The sequence below is a fragment of the Sus scrofa genome, chromosome 3, assembly GCF_000003025.6.
Source record: "Sus scrofa isolate TJ Tabasco breed Duroc chromosome 3, Sscrofa11.1, whole genome shotgun sequence".
NCBI lineage: Eukaryota > Metazoa > Chordata > Mammalia > Artiodactyla > Suidae > Sus > Sus scrofa.
The window spans coordinates 28,658,345-28,678,602 of NC_010445.4; the positions used below are offsets into that span (position 1 = coordinate 28,658,345).

General features: G+C 47.1%; 1 protein-coding gene across 3 annotated transcripts in view; it reads left to right on the forward strand.

Annotated features, from left to right (window-relative positions):
* Nucleotides 1-20,258, forward strand: part of PARN (poly(A)-specific ribonuclease) — a 185,699-nt gene that overhangs the window by 41,537 nt on the left and 123,904 nt on the right. For all 3 annotated transcript variants that reach the window (XM_021086564.1, XM_021086561.1, XM_021086563.1), the window contains 4 exons: nt 1,224-1,266; nt 2,816-2,891; nt 5,090-5,200; nt 5,501-5,570. In XM_021086564.1, the coding sequence (XP_020942223.1) occupies nt 1,224-1,266; nt 2,816-2,891; nt 5,090-5,200; nt 5,501-5,570 (300 nt within the window). The remainder of the gene's footprint in view (nt 1-1,223; nt 1,267-2,815; nt 2,892-5,089; nt 5,201-5,500; nt 5,571-20,258) is intronic.

A 20,258-nucleotide genomic window follows, 5' to 3' on the forward strand; every position in this document is an offset into this window, starting at 1 on the left:
CCATAGTGGCTCAGTGGAAATGAATCTGACTGGTATCCATGAGGACGCAGGTTCAATCCCTGGCCTTGCTCAGTGGGTTAAGGATCTGGCGTTGCCACAAGGTGTGGTGTAGGTCACAGATGCAGCTTGAATCTGGCATTGCTGTGGCTGTGGTTATAGGCCAGGTGGCTACAGCTCCGATTTGACCCCTGGCCTGGGACCTTCCATATGCTGCGTGCAGTGTGACCCTAAAAAGACACCCCCCCCCCCGTAAAAAAAAAACACGTAAAAATCGGGGTTTGAACTGAGGGTGAAAATGGACAGGCAGCTGCTTTTTTCCTTATCCCACATCCCGGTGAGGTCTTCTCGAGTTGCCTGTTGACTTTCTTGTGTGTCAGGTGAACCTGTCACAGCGAAGTGTCTGGTCCAGGGTGTTCAGTTACACATTGGCAACAGTTGGATATAAAGTTGCATATAGTTGAGTATGTGCACTGGAAAGTATCTCTAGTTGGTCAAGAAGTGTCTGGCTAGAGAATGTGTTTTCCTCAACTGTAAGTCAGCGCCTTCACCCGTTAGTGTTTTCCACAGTTAGTATCGCTGTTCCGACAGGTCACACGGCAGCCACGTGGGACCCACAGGGCAAGGGTCCGTGTGCAAGAACCCATCTGAAGACGGATGGTGGACAGGTGCTCTTTCAGCCGGGCTCTTTCCATCCTGTTATCTGCAGTGCTCACATTTGAGTGGAAAGAAACCGTTTTCCTATTAATCTCTCTCTCTCTTTTTTAGTAACCCAGTCTCTGAATCAGAATAGTCAGAAATAACTCGATAGGATAGAACTGCCCAATGCAGATTCTGACCCTCCAAGAAATGATGCTGTACGAATCTGGGTTGCGGTAGGAGATGCTAAGAGCTTGGGAGTGTTAGGCCCGCCGCAGTGTGTGCCTTGTGTGGCAGCACGTGAGGATGTTTAACTTAGGCTTGAGGTCACGCAGCCCCTGCGCTGTCAGGGTGCAGGCGCGTCTAGAGCTTGTGCCCTGGGTGTGGCCTTTCCCACGGCCTCTGGAAGGAGTTCCTGGTGGGGACCCGTCCTCAGCCTCACGCAGCAGATGCCAGCGCTGGTCAGGACAGCTCGCGTGCTTCATTCCCTGGTCCACTTCGAAGACAATAGCCTGTTCATTTGTGTGAAGGACATTTGGAAATTGCTCGCCATTCTGTTTACCTTTTAAAAATTCTTTTGTTTTTAGACTCTTGGATACGAAACTGATGGCCAGCACACAACCTTTTAAGGTATTTTTAAATTTTGAACTGTTGCCGTTGTCGGCTTATCAACACTGCTTATGCTATATTTAGAAATTTTCTGAATTGCCACAAAGAGCTGTGGAATTCTGGTCTACTTAAATGTCATTTTCAGATACATCCAAAAAAAAAACAAACAAACAAACAAAAAAAGAACAAAAATGGAAAAAAGAACCTGAGAAAAGACTAGAAATAAATATATCAAAATATGAATAGCAGTTGTCGGAGTTCCTGTCGTGGCTCAGTGGTTAACGAATCTGGCTAGGAACCGTGAGGTTGCAGTTCCATCCCTGGCCTTGCTTAGTGGGTTAAGGATCCGGTGTTGCGTGAACTGTGGTGTAGGTCGCAGACGTGGCTTGGATCCCACGTTGCTGTGGCTCTAGCAAAGGCTGGTGGCTACAGTTCCGATTCGACCCCTAGCCTGGGAACCTCCATATGCCGCGAGGGTGCAGCCCTAGAAAAGAAAACAAACAAACAAACAAAAAACAAAGCAATTGTCTTTGGGTGGTGGAATTATGTTTTTTTTTTTCTCCTTTATTCTTTCCGAATGTCAATTTTTAATTTTTTTTTTTTTTTTGGTCTTTTTGCCTTTTCTAGGGCCTCTCCTGCGGCATATGGAGGTTCCCCGGCTAGGGATTGAATCAGAGCTGTAGCCGCCAGTCTACACCAGAGCCACAGCAATGCAGGATCCGAGCCGAGCCGTGTCTGGTGTCTGCGACCTACACCGCAGCTCACGGCAACCTGGATCCTCAACCCACTGAGCAAGGCCAGGGATCGAACCCTCAACCTCATGGTTCCCAGCCAGATTCACCAACCACTGCACCACGACGGGAACTCCTCAATTTTTAATATTAAAATATATAATGTATTTTTGGGAGTTCCCGCCGTGGCTCAGTGGATGCAATCCTGACTTCTATCCATGAGGATGTGGGTTTAATCCCTGGCCTCACTCATTGGGTTAAGGATTCGGCATTGCCATGAGCTATAGGTCACAGATGCAGCTTGAATCCCACATTGCTGTGGCTGTGGTGTAGGCTGGCGGCTATAGCTCTGATTCAACCCCTGGCCTGGGAACTTCCATATGCCTCAGGTGTGGCCCTTTAAAAAAAAAAATGTATAATATATTTTTGAGTAGATTACACATGCATACATTTCTTCATTTCTTTTCCTTATTTTATATATGTTGGATATATTTTCTAATCAAGGGAATTCAGGTCAAAGTATAATCAGTTGCTGCTTCTGAAGTGACTTTATATAACTGAGTGAAATGAATGCCAGAGCCGTATAGCTCTCTGGCTAAAGGACTGTAGATCTTTAACACATCAGTAAAAAACCTTTCGTACGGATCTACCCTCCATATGCTTGAAATTAAATGTGCTGTTTCTCTTTCACTTTGAATAACCGCTCCTGTGTTTCTCTAGGGAACACAAGGGGGCAGTGCTGGATGCTTTGGTTTTTTGTCCTGACGCTCATTGAATCTCTTTAATATGTGCTTCCCTGAGACGATGCCGGCTCATCATTCTCTGTTACTGGTTTGTAGGATATCATTAACAACACGTCCCTCGCAGAATTGGAAAAGCGGTTAAAAGAGACGCCTTTCAACCCTCCTAAAGTTGGTAAGGAGATAAAATGATCCTGAAGAGCCCCAAACTCTTGGTGCTAATTACGGGTGTCTGTTGTAGAAGAAATGTTGAAACCGTTCTAGAAACTGTGTATATTTATAGACTTTTTTTCCCTCAAACAACTTGCCCGTGCCCTGTGTTGAGTTACTGTTTTCGGAGTAAAGGCAGTCTTCTAATCCTGCATCTGTTTTCTGTGAGTAGGATTGGGGCCTGTTCGTGGAGAAGTTTAGCAATTAAAGCCTCAGGACTTTTATTTCCTAATGCTTGGAATACTCCCCAAACTCAGTGTCTTTCTTTTTTATGGTGCATTGTTTAAGTGGAGACAAAGAGTTGGTGATTAATTGCCAGGGGTAGGATGAAAATAAACTTTTTGTCTCTGGAAAGCCCAAGAACAGGGTTTGCTGATGAGGAAGGAGCTGGCTTAGGTGCAGAACCGATGACGAGAGGAAAACCAGAATAAGGAGAAATGTTCTTTGAGGGCAGAGGTGTTTTGCCAAGTCTGGCCACGGCCCCTACCCAGGCAGTTGGTGACCCTTCCAGCTGTGCTTGCCTTGCTTCCTCCTAGCGTAGTTATGCTGCTGATACGGTGACTCACGTTCCACCAGCTGTAGCCTACAAACTTCCCAAGACATTGATCATAGGACTAAAGCTTCAGAAATTGACTGCAGAAGGTACTCAAGCAGCCAAGGTTACAGTTCTTTGCTTCCCTTTCTGGAATAGTCCAAAAAAGGAGTAAGAAGAGGGGGTGGGGGCTGGTAGTGGGTTAGTGGGGACACCTGGACCTTTTCTATAACGACACAATGGCACTAGTGGATCTGGGAAATATGTGGTCCAGCTGGTGAGAGAGGATAGGACTTAATTGGCCTTCATGTTAAAATACTTTTATAAAGCTTAAAATCTAATACTTGATACTTACGGAGGTTAAAGAATTCTTGCTCAAAGAGCATTGTATTGATGTAAAAACAGTGACAGCCTTTTCAGTATTAGTTTCCACTCATGCTTTTCATCCTGTTGTAACCTTTTTGATATTCACCTCCACAGTGGTTCTCGGAAATAATTATTTATGAGTTACAGTTTTATCCTGTCATTTCCATGTACTATTCCGGCAGAGGGTTTACTCTAAAGCAGGTTTCTCTTAGACCTCATTCTTTCGGCATCTGTGTCTATGCATGTGACCGAAGAAGCCTGTTTTAAAACGGGCTCTCCTCTGAAGTGGCCCCATGTTCCAAGGGCAGCATGACAGCGAGTTTTGATCTATTTTCGGACAGAGTTGTGCTTTCATCTTTAGATCTGTGAGCTTGGAGACCTAGCAGAGGCCAGTACTGAGTGGAGCCGATATCGATCGGAGACCTTTGCTTTGGGGGAAGGTTACCTACGGGGCGTTTACTGGGTACCAAGCACTGTGTCAGAGCTTTCCTTCCATGAGCTCATGGGAGCCTCACAAAGGCCTCATGAGGGAGCCGTGATTCTCCATCTCCACTCTACCAGAACGGAGGCCCAGAGGCCAGGCTCCCCGGGAAAATAAGCGGTGGGGCCAAGATTCCAACCCAGGCAGTGGGACGCCAGAGGCCATGCTATTTAGTCATTAGTCCAGAGTCAGAAGAGGAGTCATGGTCATAGTGCAAGTGGTGCGTGCTTGTCGGCAGCACCATCAGTGCAGCGAGGGGGACAGTGGCTGAGTCTTTGATAATGTAACGGAGGCATTTCTCTGGTCGGGACCAAAGCCCTCGTTTTCGGTGACTCTGTTATCTCAGTGTCCTGCGGGGAGAGAATTAAGACATAGGTAGCCTGGAGTTCCTGTTGTAGCTCAGTTAACCGACGCGACTGGTATCCATGAGGTTGCAGGTTCGATCCCTGGCCTCACTCAGTGGATTAAGGATCCGGCATTGCTGTGAGCTGTGGTGTAGATCACGGACTCAGCTTGGATCCCTGTTGCTGTGGCTGTGGTGTAGGCTGGCAGCTGCAGCTCTGATTCAGTCCCTAGCCTGGGAACTTCTGTATGCTGTGGGTGTGGCCCTTAAAAGACAGAAAAAAAGAAAAAAGAAACAGGTAGCTCTTTTTCTGCTTCTTTAGGGTATTTCTACAGCACAGACTAATGCCTTTGGGATGTGGCAGGGCAGTGCGCTCACCAGTCTTCATGATTTGTGATGACCTTGGGAAAACTTTTTTTTTTCTCTCTTTTTCCTCTTTAGAAAGTGCAGAAGGTTTTCCAAGTTATGACACGGCTTCCGAACAGCTCCACGAGGCAGGCTATGATGCTTACATCACAGGACTGTGCTTCATCTCCATGGCCAACTATCTAGGTACTCCCTATTCCTGCTTCTGTCAAACTCACTGTGGTCCAGAGGGGATCTCACCTGTCTCCTCTTTCCCTGGGATCCACTCATGAGAAGTGGGAGGGTTTTGCGGTCAGAGTGCAGGGAAGGTTGGGGCAGAGGGCCTGGAGCGCACGCAGGAATGAAGCATCACCCCTTACCTGTGCTGTGGTACTCGGCCCATACGAGTACCTTTTACCCGTGCTGAACCATGCTGTTGATTTAAATATATTTTTCAGGCTTTGTCTGCCTGACCGTGTATAATGTTCTGCTTCTTTTCTTCATTAGGTTCTTTTCTTAGTCCTCCAAAAATTCATGTGTCTGCCAGATCCAAACTCATTGAACCTTTTTTTAACAAGTAAGTAACAGGGTCCCAGGCCCCCAGTGTTCTCTCCGTGCAGGAGCCCCCAGTGTCTGGGATGTCAATTAGGGGTAATGGGAGGGTCGAGGGCATTTTTAGATGGGCTATTTCTCCTCTCTGGTGACTCAGATGTCTTTTGAAAAATAGAAATTGACTTTTTCGAAAATAATGTATTAAATATTTTTGCTTCAAGACAAAAAAAGAAAGAAAACGATACTGAAGGTAATGCATCTCTTCCAAGACGAAGACCTGGTGGTTTTGGAATGTAAATGACCCACGAGGGAGCCTGGGTCTGTGTGTCTGTGTGGCAGTCAGACCTGGCCCACCCCTCTCGAGCTTTCCCTTCGAGATTATTGTTTGTGCTTGTGTTGTTATCTGCCTAAATAGTGTTCTTTCTAAGAAGATCGCGGTCCCCCAAGTGGCTTTTAAGCCCGTCTGTGACGGTTTTATTGCCATCGCGTTCTGAGCCCGCCTCCGAATGGTTCCAATGAAGGAAAAGCTGGCTCATAGCCCCTCATTGTTGGCCGAAGTCAGTGTGATTTAGGGAAATGTCTGAGCTCAGAGCCTTTTCAAAGACTCTCAAGATTGTTACTTCAAAGTACGGCTTGTTGCTTTCTTGGCACCGTCGAGACTCACGTTATGGATGTGACCCTCAAGCCAGCCACGGGCGGGCTCCGAGCCAGAGGCCTAAGCCTTCATCTCTCCCCCAGCTCTCTTCACGCGGTTGGTTCTAGGAGATTCTGGGCGAGCCACACGGACCAGGGGCCGCCCGCCCGGATCACCGCCCCTGCGAGAAAGACCCATTGCCTTGTCGGGCCGGTCGCCTCGTTTCCTCCGGTCATACGCCGCCCTTGACGTTTCCGGCTGCGCTTTCGCAGTGAGAACACCGTCTCCCTCCGCGGCTGTAGAAATACGGATGTCACGGCGCCTGTGCGTAGGTCACATGCTGCAGAGACATGTTCCTTCAGAACATCGGGATCCCTGCAGGTTGGGAATCTGGGTAGTCTGATGAGTGCATGGTATCCTACCACGGCTGCTTCAGGTTTTGTTTACTTCCGGTTTTCTGTGGACGTTCAGAGGTACACGTGTTGCACTTTTTCAAAACATCTTTCACAGAGGGTTGGGTACCAGTGTCGCACATATCGACAAGTAAGTTGCGTTTTTCTGTGGGCAAAATTAATTCCGCTAACAATTGAGTTCTTGCTACTATCCAGTTCAAAACAGGCTTTTCTTGGCTCTCAACTCTAATTTTCGGGGCAGCGTTGGTGTTTGTAAATCTGAGGAAGGGCAGCTTGTGTGTGTACTTCCTGTTAAGTTGGGACTTGTGTCCGTTCAGATTTTTTTTTTTTTTCTGAAACCTAGATGCATTCCAGAAATAGTTGAGGATACAGGAATCTTCCTGTGATATTGCACTGAAAATTCTTGCCCAGTTTGGTTTTTGCTCTGTTTTTCCCCATCTGTGAAGGAAGAATATTGTGTTCATCTTTGAAGGGAAAAAGAAATTCCATCAGGATTTGAAATGCAAAATAAGGACTATTTTTATTCTATATTGGAATAGCTTCGTCAAGTACAGCCACCCATTCTTTCTTTTTCTTTTTCTTTTTTTGGTCTTTTTAGGGCCAAACTTGTGGCACACGGAAGTTCCCAGGTCGAATTAGAGCTGCAGCAGCCAGCCTATACCGCAGCTCATGGCAATGCCGAATCCTTAACCCACTGAGCGAGGCCAGGGATCAAACCCGAGCCCTCGTGGACACTAGTGGGTTCATTACCTCTGAGCCATGATGGGAACTCCCACAGCCGTCCATTCTTAATCCATTTAGAAAGTGGAAAAGCAGTTGCTTATTTTGATGTCTCTTTCTGTGTTAATATTGACCTCATAGAAGAACATCCAACAATTGCCATCAACATTGTCTCAAATGATTGGTTTTAGAAAAATTTGTAAGCTTTTCTTAATTGTATATGCATCGTCCTAATGTAAATTTGAATGGACATTAGACCACTTATATATGCAGATAACATTTTGTTCTGCTCTTACCAGATTTTTGTTTAAAAAGTAAACCTTAAAAAAAAAGTAGAAGTTCCCATCGTGGCTCAGCAGGTTCGACCCCTGGTCCCCGCCCAGTGGTTTAAGGATTCAGTGTTGCCATGATCTGTGGTGTAGGTCACAGGCTCAGTCCTCTGTGGCTGTGGCTGTGGCTCTGGCTGGCAGCTGTAGCTCCAACTCGACCCCTAGTCTGGGAACTTCCATATGTCTCAGGTGCGGCCCTGAAAAGACAAAAAAAAAAAAAAAAAAGTAAACTTTGAGGGGTTCCCTGGTGGGTCAGTGGGTTGAGAATCTGGTGGTGTCACTGCTGTGGCGAGGGTTTGATCTCTGGCCACATGCCATGGATGTGACTAAAAAGAAGAAGAAGTCAACCTTGAGGGGAGATAAACTTCACCCCTCCACACCTCTTTCTGCATAACCCTAAGTTAGCATCTAGCCACATTAAGTGTGCCTTTGGGGGAAACTTTATTGAGCCAACTATTGAGAAACTCCAGAGACAGCTGGTGTTTGAGCAGAATGCAAAGACTGAATGCAGTACATGGTGCTTCCTGAACCCTCTTTGTCCAGGAGAATGTTTCAGCAGGACTTTGCATGATGTCGGTTGTCTCTTTCATGGCCTGGGCACCTCCTGTATTTCTCCTGTCCTTTTTGGAATCAGAATGAAAGTCCTAAGATTGCTGAGCGATGGAAATCCAGATGAGACCACTGCCAATGACAGGCCACGTGCTCTGTGCTTTTCCTGTCTGTCGTGAACTCTCTGCTCAGGAAATTGTTTCCCTTTTTTTATGACCTTGGTCAGTTGCATCAGTGCATGGAAAACCAGACGTAGAGAAGATCCTTTGGTCAAATCCTTTTAGGCTGGAAGGAGCTAAAAATAATCTGTGTTTCCTTTTTACAACACCACAGAAAGCACAAAATCAGACTTTTTGCCTTCTTATTAACAGTCATCTGTTTCTGAAGACACCTTGCACTCTCTCCTAGATAACCTTTTGTGACGGGTTTTGGGGGAAGGTCATTTTCTATTTACCTCAGTTCTTAGAAGGAGGAAGGAAATAAGCATGTATCTTATTTTGGCTAATCTCCAAGCCGTGGGAGTGAGAAGGAAGCCCTGCCTGTGCTTCGCTGCACAGGAGAGCGGCCGCGTGCTGGCACAGGTGTTCCGAATCTGTACGGGCTTTCTGAAGAAATCGGGGTCTTTCTGGGGTGACACCACCCCACGTTCTTTCTGAGCTATGGAGGAGACACGCCAGGAGACAATTTGTTTGTTTGTTTGTTTTTTCCTCTGTAAAATGGGATGGAACCGTTCACCTTCCACGAACATTAGAAAGGCCGCATGAGCCGCAGCAGGACTTTGATGAAAGCTCCCAGAACTTGGTAGGTGGCCAGCATATCTTATTTCCCTTCCTTGAAAGATAAGAGAACATAACACGCTGAGAGATTCAAAACAGGCGATGTGGTAGCAGGATGTGTTTTTTTATGTTTTGAGTTTCCTAATAAAGAAGAACATTTGTCACCCTGCGGACGTAGAAAGGGGAACACGGAGTTCCCGTCGCGGCACAGTGGTTAACGAATCCGACTAGGAACCATGAGGTTGCGGGTTCGATCCCTGGCCTCGCTCAGTGGGTTAACGATCCGGCGTTGCCGTGAGCTGTGGTGTAGGTTGCAGACGCGGCTCGGATCCTGCGTTGCTGTGGCTCTGGCGTAGGCCGGTGGCTACAGCTCCGATTCGACCCCTAGCCTGGGAACCTCCATATGCCGCGGGAGCGGCCCAAGAAATAGCAACAACAACAACAACAACAGACAAAAGACAAAAAAAAAAAAAAAAAAAAAAAAAAAAGAAAGGGGAACACGTATGAAGTGTCCGCTTTTCTTGTACTCGTGTTTTTAGCGCTTGCGTATGAAAAATCAGGCCATGATGAAGTGTGTCAGGCTGGTACATACTGGAAGCGGGACTGCTTTGATGTGGAGCTTTCGATCACGTCTTGTTACTCAGGTGAACTCAGCAGTGTACGGAAGGAGGTGTAGGTATATATGACAGCGTCCTCGCAGAGGTGACGGCGCCTGAGATAAAGGACACTCGTGTTGTCTTCTGTTTCCTCCATGGAGAGCTGACCGCAGGTTCCTCTCCCAGGTTTCATGTGCTTCCTATTTAACACCAGCGAGATGTCAACCTGCAGGACGATAGGAAAACGAGATACTCGAGATCAGCCCCGAGCCTCCTGTCTTTCACTGGGACCACGCTTGTTTGCCCCGTTTACCAGCAGCGGCCCGTCCTGCTGAGCTGTGTGGTGCAGGTGGCCCATGTGTCAGAAAGTGCAGACCCGATTGTCTCTCAAGAGAGAGGCCCTCCCCTAGCCTTCTCTGTCCTCTCTGTCCTTCCTCGTACAGAAGAGCAGAGGTGCTGCGATAACCAGAGGACGTGGCTCATCGGTTCTGGTTCCCAGCGCTCACCTTTGGATTTTAGCATTTAGAGTGATGGATCAAATGTGTCCTTATGGACATTCTGTTCAGCTGGGGTATCGGTTAAGTCCATTGTTACAGTGAGATCCTCATGAGATCCCAACTTCCCAACAAATGCAAGAGCTCCGGCACAGTTTGTGCTGTTGGTAAGGCCCAGGCATGAGAGTCTCAAGACGCCACCTAATTGGTTTCCATTTGCATTTCACATCTTTTTTTTTTAATTTTGAAAAATTTTTATTAAAGTGTAGTTAATTTAAAGTGTCGTGCCGGTTTCTGCAGTACAACAAAGTGACCCAGTCAGACACACACACACACACACACACACACACACACACACACACACACTCCCTTTCTTAGGGTATCTCCCATCATGGTCTATCTCAAGAGACAGGATATGGTTCCCTCTGCTGTACGGTAGGACCTCATTGCTCATGCATTCTCAGTGAGGGGTTCGTATCTACCATCCCCACACTCCCTGTTCATCCCATCTCCTTCCCTCTCCCCCTTGGCAGTCACAAGTCTGTTCTCCCCTCTTTGAGTCTGTTTCTGTTTTGTAGGTTGGTTCCTTTGTGTCATATTTGAGATTCCGCATGTAAATGATATCATATGGTATTTGTCTTTTTCTGACTTGCTTAGTAAGAGAATCTCTAGCTGCATCCACATTGCTGCAAATGGCATTGTTTCAGTCTTTTTTTTGTGACTGAGTAGTGTTCCATTGTGTATATGGACTGCATCTTAATCCATTCATCTGTAGATGGACTTTGAGCTTGTTTCCATGTCTTGGCTCTTGTGAATAGTGCTCCTGTCTATTTGAATTACAGTTTTGTCCAGATGTATGCCTAGGAGTAGGATTGCTGGTAGTTCTGTATGTAGTTTTCTGAGAAACCTCTGTACTGTTTTCCATAGTGGTTGTACCAATTTACATTCCCACCAACAGTGCAGGAGGGTTCCCTTTTCTCTACACCCTCGTCAGCATTTGTCGTTTGTAGACTTGTTAATGATGGCCCTTCTGACTGGGGTGAGGTGGCACCTCATTGTTGTTTTGATTTGCGTTTCTCTGATAATTAGTGATATTGAGCATCTTTTCATGTGCCTACTGGCTGTCTGTATGTGTTCTTTGGAGAAATGTCTATTTAGTTCTTCTGCCCATTTTTCGATTGGGTTGTTTTTTTGTTGTTGAGTTGTATGAATTGTTTGTATATTTTGGAGATGAGGCCCTTATCTGTTGCATTATTTGCAAAGATTTTCTCCCTTTCTATGGGTTGTCCTTTTGTTTTGTTTACGGTTTCCTTTGCTGTGCAAAAGCTTTTGAGTTTAATTAATGGTCCCATTGGTTTATTTGTGTTTTTATTGTCGTTATTCTAGGACGTAGATCAAACAAGATGTTGCTGTGATTTATGTCAAAGAGCGTTCCGCCTGTGTTTTCCTCTAGGAGTTTTATAGTATCAGGCCTTATGTTTAGGTCTTTAATCCCTTTTGCATTTCACATTTTAAAGTCACTTGATTCATTTCTCCAGTAGAATTGCTTCACTTGAGGGTATGAGGTAGTGCGTAGAGAGCTGTCCTGGTCTCTGGCTCAGATACCTGGATTTGAATCTCAGGGCACTCCTTCTACCTGAGCCACTATGGGCATCACCCTCTCCAGGCCTCAGCTTCCTCATCCATAACTGAGAACATGGGTCCTCGTTTGATGGGGTTGCCATGGGGGGGGAGGGGAATGGGAGAATGCAGCTCAAATGCACAGGGCCTGGAATGTCATGGGCACATTGTCACTGCTGTGGGGACATTTATGCTGTGGGGACATTTATGCTGTGGGGACATTTATGCTTCTTTGACCAGATGCTGGGAGGAAATGAAGAGCTTTTTGTTTTGCTAGAAGATACCGTGTCATTATACCTTTGGTGCCGTGCAGCCCCTGTAAGTAGGGCTTTGTATTTAATGATGAGCCTTGATCAGAAGAGGGAAGGAGAGGGGGAAGTGTGCTTATAACCAGATGGTGTTCAGGGAGGAGATTTGAATGTGCTGCCTTTTTTTACTTGTTGTTTTTCCCCTTTGAGGTGTATGGTTCTTCCTCAGGCTTTGGGAGAGGAAAGTAAAGAAAGAGCATTTATGAAGTGAGCCATTGGAAGCTGCTTCTTTTTATATTTGCTTATTTATTTATTTTACTGGCCTTCTCATAGCATATAGTGTTCCCGGGCCAGGGATCGAATCCAAGCTGGAGTTGCAGCCTATGCCACAGCTGCAGCAACGTGGGATCCTTAGCCCACTGTGCCAGGCTGGCACTCGCATCCCTGCCCCTGCAGAGACACTGTTGATCCTGTTGCACCACATCGGCAACTCCTTTTTTTTATGTTGTTTTTTTATTTAAAAATTTTTTTTTTTTTGTCTTTTCTAGGGCCGCACCCTCGGTTCCCAGGCTAGGGGTCGAATCGGAGCTGTAGCCACCAGCCTACGCCACAGCCACAGCAACACAGGATCCTTCGACCTACACCACAGCTCATGGCAATGCCCGATCCTTAACCCATGGAGTGAGGCCAGGGATCAAGCCCGCAACCTCATGGTTCCTAGTCGGGTTCCTTAACGACTGTGCCACAACGGGAACTCCCTTTTATTTTATTTATTTATTTATTTATTTATTTATTTATTTTTGCCATTTTCTTGGGCCGCTGTCGCGGCATATGGAAGTTCCCAGGCTAGGGGTCCAATCAGAGCTGTAGCCACCAGCCTACGCCAGAGCCACAGCAACACTGGATCCGAGCTGCGTCTGCAACCTACACCACAGCTCATGGCAACGCCGGATCGTTAACCCACTGAGCAAGGCCAGGGATCGAACCTGCAACCTCATGGTTCCTAGTCGGGTTCGTTAACCACTGTGCCATGACTGGAACTCCCCCTTTTATTTTTTTAAACAGCTTTATTCACATATAAACATGTGACTCTATCATGCAATAAATATACGGTGAATAATTATAAATGTAAATAATTATATATTTACATACCATGCAGTTCACCCATTTAAAGTGTATAGTTCGGTGGTTTGAGGTATATGACATGAATTTTTTTCCTTACTTAATGATTTTATTACATTTATAGGTATACGACAGTCGTCACAAACAAATTTTACAGCATGAAAAATGACATGAATTTTTAAAAATTACGGTGAAATTTATGTAACATATACCTTGCCATTTTAACCATTTTTAAGGGTGTACAGTTCAATGGCATTAATTGCGTGCACAGTATTGGGTAGCCGTCACCAGTATCTATTTCCAGAATTTTTTCTTCACTCCAAACCAACTACGTATCCATTGGGCAGTAACTCCCCATTCCCCACTCCCCTCAGCCCAGGCGAAACCTCTCATCTGCTTTTCCAGCTCTGTAAATTTGTCCTTCTGTGAGCTGTTCTTTTTTGAGCAGCTCATGGCTTCACTGAGATTTTTAATCTGTTAAAACGATGGAGCCCTTTTCTAGCTGCGTTGCTGTCTTGGGTTGAGATCACTTCCTGGACACAGAAACCTGGAGGCCTGAGGAGGGGGTGGTGTCAGCAGGGCCGTGGAGGTGGGGGGGGGGCGGCAGCTGGTTTCCTTTCTGAGGCTGGGTCTGCGCGTCTGTCCATGAGGCAGAGGGGGTGACCATCCAGCTTGGGGACCTCCCATCTGCCAGGACTAGCTCATGGCATGGAGTGGGTGTGCAGAGTGTGGCCGTGACCGTGGCTGTCACCACAGTGAACTTGCAAGAAGATAACATGAATAATTAGTTTTTCCTGGTACTGGGGACGGTGGCAGATAAACAAATCAGGGGGTGTGTACTTAGCTCACATCCTGGGGTGACAGTGTCTCTGTGTTGACAGGAGGAAAGAGGCAGACGTGTGTGATGCCAGTGAAATCTTTTTGGTAGAAAACAAATCTGACTAGTATCTATGAGGATGTAGGTTCGATCCCTGGCCTCATTCAGGGGATTGGGGATCCTGTGAGGCCGTGAGCTGGGGTGTAGGTCGCAGACACTGCTTGGATCCTGCGTTGCTGTGGCTGTGGGGTAGGCCGGCAGCTGCAGCTCTGATTCAACTCCTTGCCTGAAAACTTCCATGTGCCACGGGTACAGCCCTAAAAAGCAAAAAAAGAAAAAGAAAACACTTCACAACGGTCTTTGTATCTTCATTAAAAAGATCTCACTCGAGGTTGCATCGTGCGTGAGGGGAAGAAAATACAGGCTATGTGTATTGGTGCCCTCGTGTGTGCTGAGCCTCGGGCTGCTGCTGAGGCTCTGTGGCTGGTGAGCAGCGGCGTGAAGCACACATCTTCCTCTGTATGTCTGCCACCAGGAGCATCTGTGCCATGTACATCCCTTTCCCCAGGAGCCCCTGGCGATGTCAGAACGAGGAAGTCAGGGGAGGCAGGACAGAGGCAGATAATAGCAGTGGTGACTGTGGGACTCTTTCTTTGCCATGGGCTGGCTTCCCCCAGAACTTGGTAGCACCTGTCCTTTAGTTTTGCTTTAATGGTGCTTGGATGCAGGAGCCATATCCTCCATCCCCTAGGTACGGAGTCTTGAATAGGTCTCTAACCAGGGACAGGGAGTGGCGCTCTGCACTCACTGTAAACCAGTTAGAACTGTTGTGGACGCTGCTTCCTTATTATTAAGAGTCTGCGGAGTAAGCCTTTTCATAGTGAGTCCATTCTCAACCTCTTCCAGGTGGTGCAGATTTTTTTTTTTGGTTTTTTTTTTTTTTTTTTTTGTCTCTTTGTCTTTTTAGGGCGGCACCTGTGGCATATAGAGGCTCCTAGGCTAGGGGCCTCATCGGAGCTGCAACTGCCGGCCTACACCACAGCCACAGCAACACAGGATCCAAGCCGCATCTGTGACCTACACCACAGCTCAGGGCAACACCGGATCCTTAACCCACTGGGCAAGGCCAGGGATTGAACCTGCAACCTCATAGTTTCTAGTTGGATTTATTTCCGCTACGCCACGCTGGAAACTCCAAGATGGTGCAGATTTTGGAGTCTGCTGCCAGGAGGAGTAAAACTCATACAGTCATAAATGCTGAGAGCAACCTCCCTGATTCCAGAAGACTTGAAGCCAGTTCGTCCTAGTTTACAGACTGTATTGTTTTTCCCTGGTACATGAGATGTATTTTATCCTCATCCCCCTTAACCAAAGCCCTTAGTTTTTCCCTGAGTCATGTTCATTTCACTTGGGGTCTCCAAATTACTGGGATAGAAAGACTCTCCATTGTTGGCTTGACCTGATTATCCTGAACGTTGGTACACTGATTTTCACAAAGGTCAGAGACAAGGGGAGTCTGGGGCACATTAAAATATCCTGAAGGCTTTAGTGTGAGGTTTCTTAAGACTGGGAACTCGTTCTTGTTTCCAAACTGGTTGTTGGCTTCTTCAGGGAAGGGCGTGCTTGCCTTAAGCTAATCTTGCCTTATATATAACTTCTGCCTTGCGATCTCATTTGCCAAAAGATTTGTCAGGCAAGCTGCTTCTGTGGTTTTATCAAAAGGCTCCTTCTTTTTTTGCTTTTTGGGGCCACACCTATGGCATATGGAAGTTCACAGGCTGAGGGGTCCAATCAGTGCTGCAGCTGCCAGCCTGTGCCACAGCAATGCTGGCTCCAAGCCGCGTCTGCGACCTACGCGACAGCTCACGGCAACACAGGATCCTCAGCCTGCTAAGTGGGGTCAGGGATCAAACCTGTGTCCTCACGAATACCAGTCAGGTTTGCTGCCACTGAGCCACCAGAGGGAACTCCACCAAGACTGTTCAGCAGTTAATTTACATGATTCAGGGGTTAGCCGTGTGCTCTCAGAAACTTAGGCGAGCAACGCAATATCCTCTGCATGGACCCTCTTCCCTGGTTCAGGGCATTTCCCCCCTTTGACTAATTTCTGACAAAAGCCCTGGGGGCACATGATCATGTCCCCATTCGAGAGCGGAGGCTGTCTGTTCAGGGCCCCAGAAACAGCAGTCGGGGGTCACCCAGGTCTTTCCTCAACAGAGAATGAATTTTTCCTGCACAGCAACAGCCTCTAAAGAGTCCGTTCTGCCGTTAGCTGTACATTTTCTTCAGAGACAGTGCAGGTGTCTTTGAAAGATTTCTTTCTCGGTGTTTGGCCTGAGCAGTGCTTCTAAAAGATGTTGACCTTGACCCCTGGGTTGTATGGGGCATGTTCCTCTGGCGTTGTACAAGCTGCTGTTTCACAGGCCTTGTCGACGTTGCCTTTGTACAGTGTTTAGTTTAACACTTTTATTTGATGGAATTTGATCTGGTTCGTTTGATGGAAACTGTTTAAATAAGCTGCTGGTTTTCTTTTTTCCCCCTGCCCCCCCCCCCTTGTTTCTTGCATTCTATCTCTATTTAAGAGAGAAGTTCCCGTCATGGCGCAGTGGTTAACGAATCCGACTAGGAACCATGAAGTTGTGGGTTCGATCCCTGGCCTTGCTCAGTGGGTTAACGATCCGGCATTGCCGTGAGCTGTGGCGTAGGTCGCAGACGCGGCTCGGATCCCGCATTGCTGTGGCTCTGGTGTAGGCCGGTGGCTACAGCTCCAATGAGACCCCTAGCCTGGGAACCTCCATATGCCACAGAAGTGGTCCTAGAGATGGCAAAAAGACAAAAAGACAAAATAAATAAATAAATAAATAAAAGACAAAACAAAAACAAAGACAGGGCGTGAGTTGGCTTCAGGACAAATGTCAGGTAATGCTCTATTTGTCAAAACATCAAGTGACTAGATTGAAAGTTGCATGCACCGCCCCCCCCCCCCGAGTGAAATGAAAATAGCTGGTGCCACACTAAACGCCCTTCCAGCCAGCGGGCGCCCTCTTATTTTACACAAGAGCTTTAGTGAGCAAAATAAATGAGCTTATTTTGTGAGAGATGTCTGCATACTTCCTACCCTGGATGATAAAATGAGTTCTTTATAGCGCATAACGATGTATAATGATGAGCCCTGGCATACGTGGTTCTTATGAAGAGCTTTTACTGCTGTGCCCTGAAGGAAACACCAAGGCCATTTGCAAGTACAGTAGAGCTGGCCGTCATTAAAGGGCTCAATTTTCCTTTGGACGGCTTGGGAGTCGGGGTGAGGTACAAATTAATTCACTGCTTGCCTCGTGTTGAGATTAGGTTTTCCTGGGCATTTCTGTCTCCCGGTCTCCAGTGGCGCGAGAGGAGTGCGGTTTTACTTGGCAGTCTCTTTTCTGCGGCACATCTTTTTAGGGGAGAGAAGGGTCGTCTTGATGGACGCAGGTGAACAGTTGCCAGTTTTCACTCATTGAAAGAAATACCCAGTTTCTAGAAGGAAGAATGAACAGTTTGGGGGCTTGAGGAATTTCCTTTCTCGCGGGCAAGAGGCTGCAGTAACGCTGCTGTCCTCACCGAAGATATGTCGTAATAGCCCACGATCCTGGGATCACTCAGCCTGCATGTGGCATACAGATCTGGCCCGACGGAAACCACGCGCTCGTACTCGGACACCTCGGTGTCTCACTCAACCTTGAGACGTGCCAACTCGCTGGTTGTTCCTGATGGTGACTGTGGTGTGGGGGGCAGGTGTGACCAGAAGGCCTGCCGCCCAGGTAGCCCTTTGTGTGCCCATCACACGTAGCTGTAGTTTAATTAGCTCTTAGAGCATCGCCAACAAAACAAACAAAACTCATGTCTAGAATCTTTACTTATATCCTGAAATCTTGTTTCACTTATATATATTTTTCTTTTTACAACCACACCTGCGGCACATGGAAGTTCCCAGGGATGAATTGGAGCTGCAGCTGCAGGCCTATGGCCTATGCCAGATCCTTAACCCACTGAGGGAGGCCAGGAATCGAACCTGCATCCTCACGAACACGATGTCAGGTTCTTAACCCACTGAGCCACAAGGGGAACTCTTTGCTTCACTTACATACCCTAGAGGTGATTCAGGACCAAAATCTGGATTTGTCCCTTCGAGGCTTCTGCCGGGACTCCGTACTCACTGTTTCCCATGGAGGCTTTGAAAAGAGCTCAGGTCAGAAGCCTGATGTGAGGGGTACCCAGCAGAGGCGGGGGCAGCTTTAGGTCTGATCTGAGCCCGTCTGTGCTCCCGTCTTGGCCACGGGTGAGCCGCCGGACTGGGTCAGACCTGCTGCCTCATTCCTTGTGTGATGACGGATACTTCTCTGCCTGTCTTGCAGATTCCAGAGGATCCAGTGTGGCCGAATGTGATAAATACTGTGATTTTAGTTAGGCACTTTGGACTCTTAACAAATAAAATATTTTTTCCTGATTGAAACTCAGATTATGCTCTCATAAGTCCAAACAGCCAAAAAGGGGGGGGGGGGGGGAACTGTCATTTTAGTGAATTTCCCATTAGTGTGTTTTCTAGCTTGCATTTATTTATTTATTTTTCTTTTTTCGGGCCACACCCATAGCATGTGGAAATTCCCAGGCTAGGGCTTAAATCAGAGCTGCAGCTGCCAGCCACAGCCGCAGCCACAGCAACACCAGATGCGACCTACATCACAGCTCATGGCAGCGCCAGATCCTTAACCCACTGAGCGAGGCCAGGGATCAAACCAGCATCCTCATGGATCCCAGTTTGGTTCATTAACCACTGAGCCATGACGGGAACTCCTAGCTCTTATTTACTAATTGAGATCATCCTTGTTATGTGATTTTGTGACTTAAAAATGGGACTTTTCAACAGATGTTAGAACTCGTGGTCAGCATCACATCACTGACATGGTTTGTCCGGTGGATCTGTCCTGGTCCACTTAGGAAGCCGTCGTTTGTGCTGGGCCTCGTGTCAGACACACGTTCCCTGGACGGCCCTGAGCGTTCCTGCTTTTGCCAGTTGCTTCTCAAAGCGGCCCCCAGCGCTCCTCACCGATTCACTTCCTCTGCCTGCCGTACGTTAACAGCGTGGGAGAACGGGGTGCTGCCAGAGCAAAACTCAGTGTTTTCTGTCATTTCTGAGTGGAATTGTTGACTTTATGCAGAGACTGGGTCCTGCCGAGTGGTGAAGAACTGTAATGGTCTTTTTGGTTCCCAGAGGCGTGAGCCTCTGTGCAAAGTACTTTTGACTCGCCTTCAGGACTTCTTGTGTGCATTTTGAAGATCAGCTTTTTGTTGTCTTCAGCACGGTGGCTGCATTATGTGGGTTAATACTGGCGCTGTTGTGCAATCCTTTTTTATTCACTGGACGACCAGGGAATGGTTCAGATAAGCCAGAGTCCAAGGCAAGCTATTGTGTCATCAAAGAATAACCTTTGATATTAGTGAACTTCTTTGGACCTGCCTCGTGTGTTTTGTGGTCGTCAGAATCTGGGTCTGAACCTCACTGGTAAGGTCAGGGAATTCTGATACGGCTGGAGAGGTCTGATTCTTTGTGTGTGCGTGTTCCTCCTTCCAGTGTTGGCCAGCTTTGAGTGCTCCATCAGTGGCTAACCTTTGCGATGCTGGAGGCATTGACTTGTGGCCAAGTCACAGAAACAGGTTGGACTTTTGCCAATGAATTGCCAAGAAAGTAGTTTAAGTTTTTTGGTTTTTTTTACTTTCTTCTTAAAAAAGAGAAAAATAGCTGTCAGTAATAATTTCCCCCACGTTATCTCTTGCAGAGAACTTAAGTTTCTCACCACAGTTAACCTCCTGGTCTCAGGGAGTGGTAGAAGCCTTATGGCTTTGCCTCCTGGATTTTGAGGTGGTCTTTGGTGTTTGTGGTAACACTTTTGTGTTTTTCTAAGCCAGCATGATTTACTATAAACAAGTCATTAAGACTCATATTTTTTTTTGGAGAAGTTGGCCCAAGGCATTATTATCCAGCTGACCAGTGAATCGTCCATCACGGCAGTGAACACAGCCTGGAACATACTCTTTTTTTCTGTGAACCCCGTGAGTCTCTGTTCCCAGGTTCTGAGTCTATAAGGGCTTAGGTGGGGCCTGGGGACCTTGTGTTTCTCTCTGACTGCCGATTTTGCTGGTCTGGGGAAACGCGTTTTGCTAAGTGCTCCAGGTTAAGGCTCCTAAGAAGCTTTGTGTCTGAAATGAAGTGCTTCTGTGACTGACAGCCTTCTCACACAGTCTGGGTCAAGTGTCACACCACCCTGGTCGGAAAAGGATGTCAGCAGATGGCTTTTTCTGCCTGCCACACAGCAGACACGCAGCAGAGGTCATTGGCGTTTTTGGACCTAAAGGCT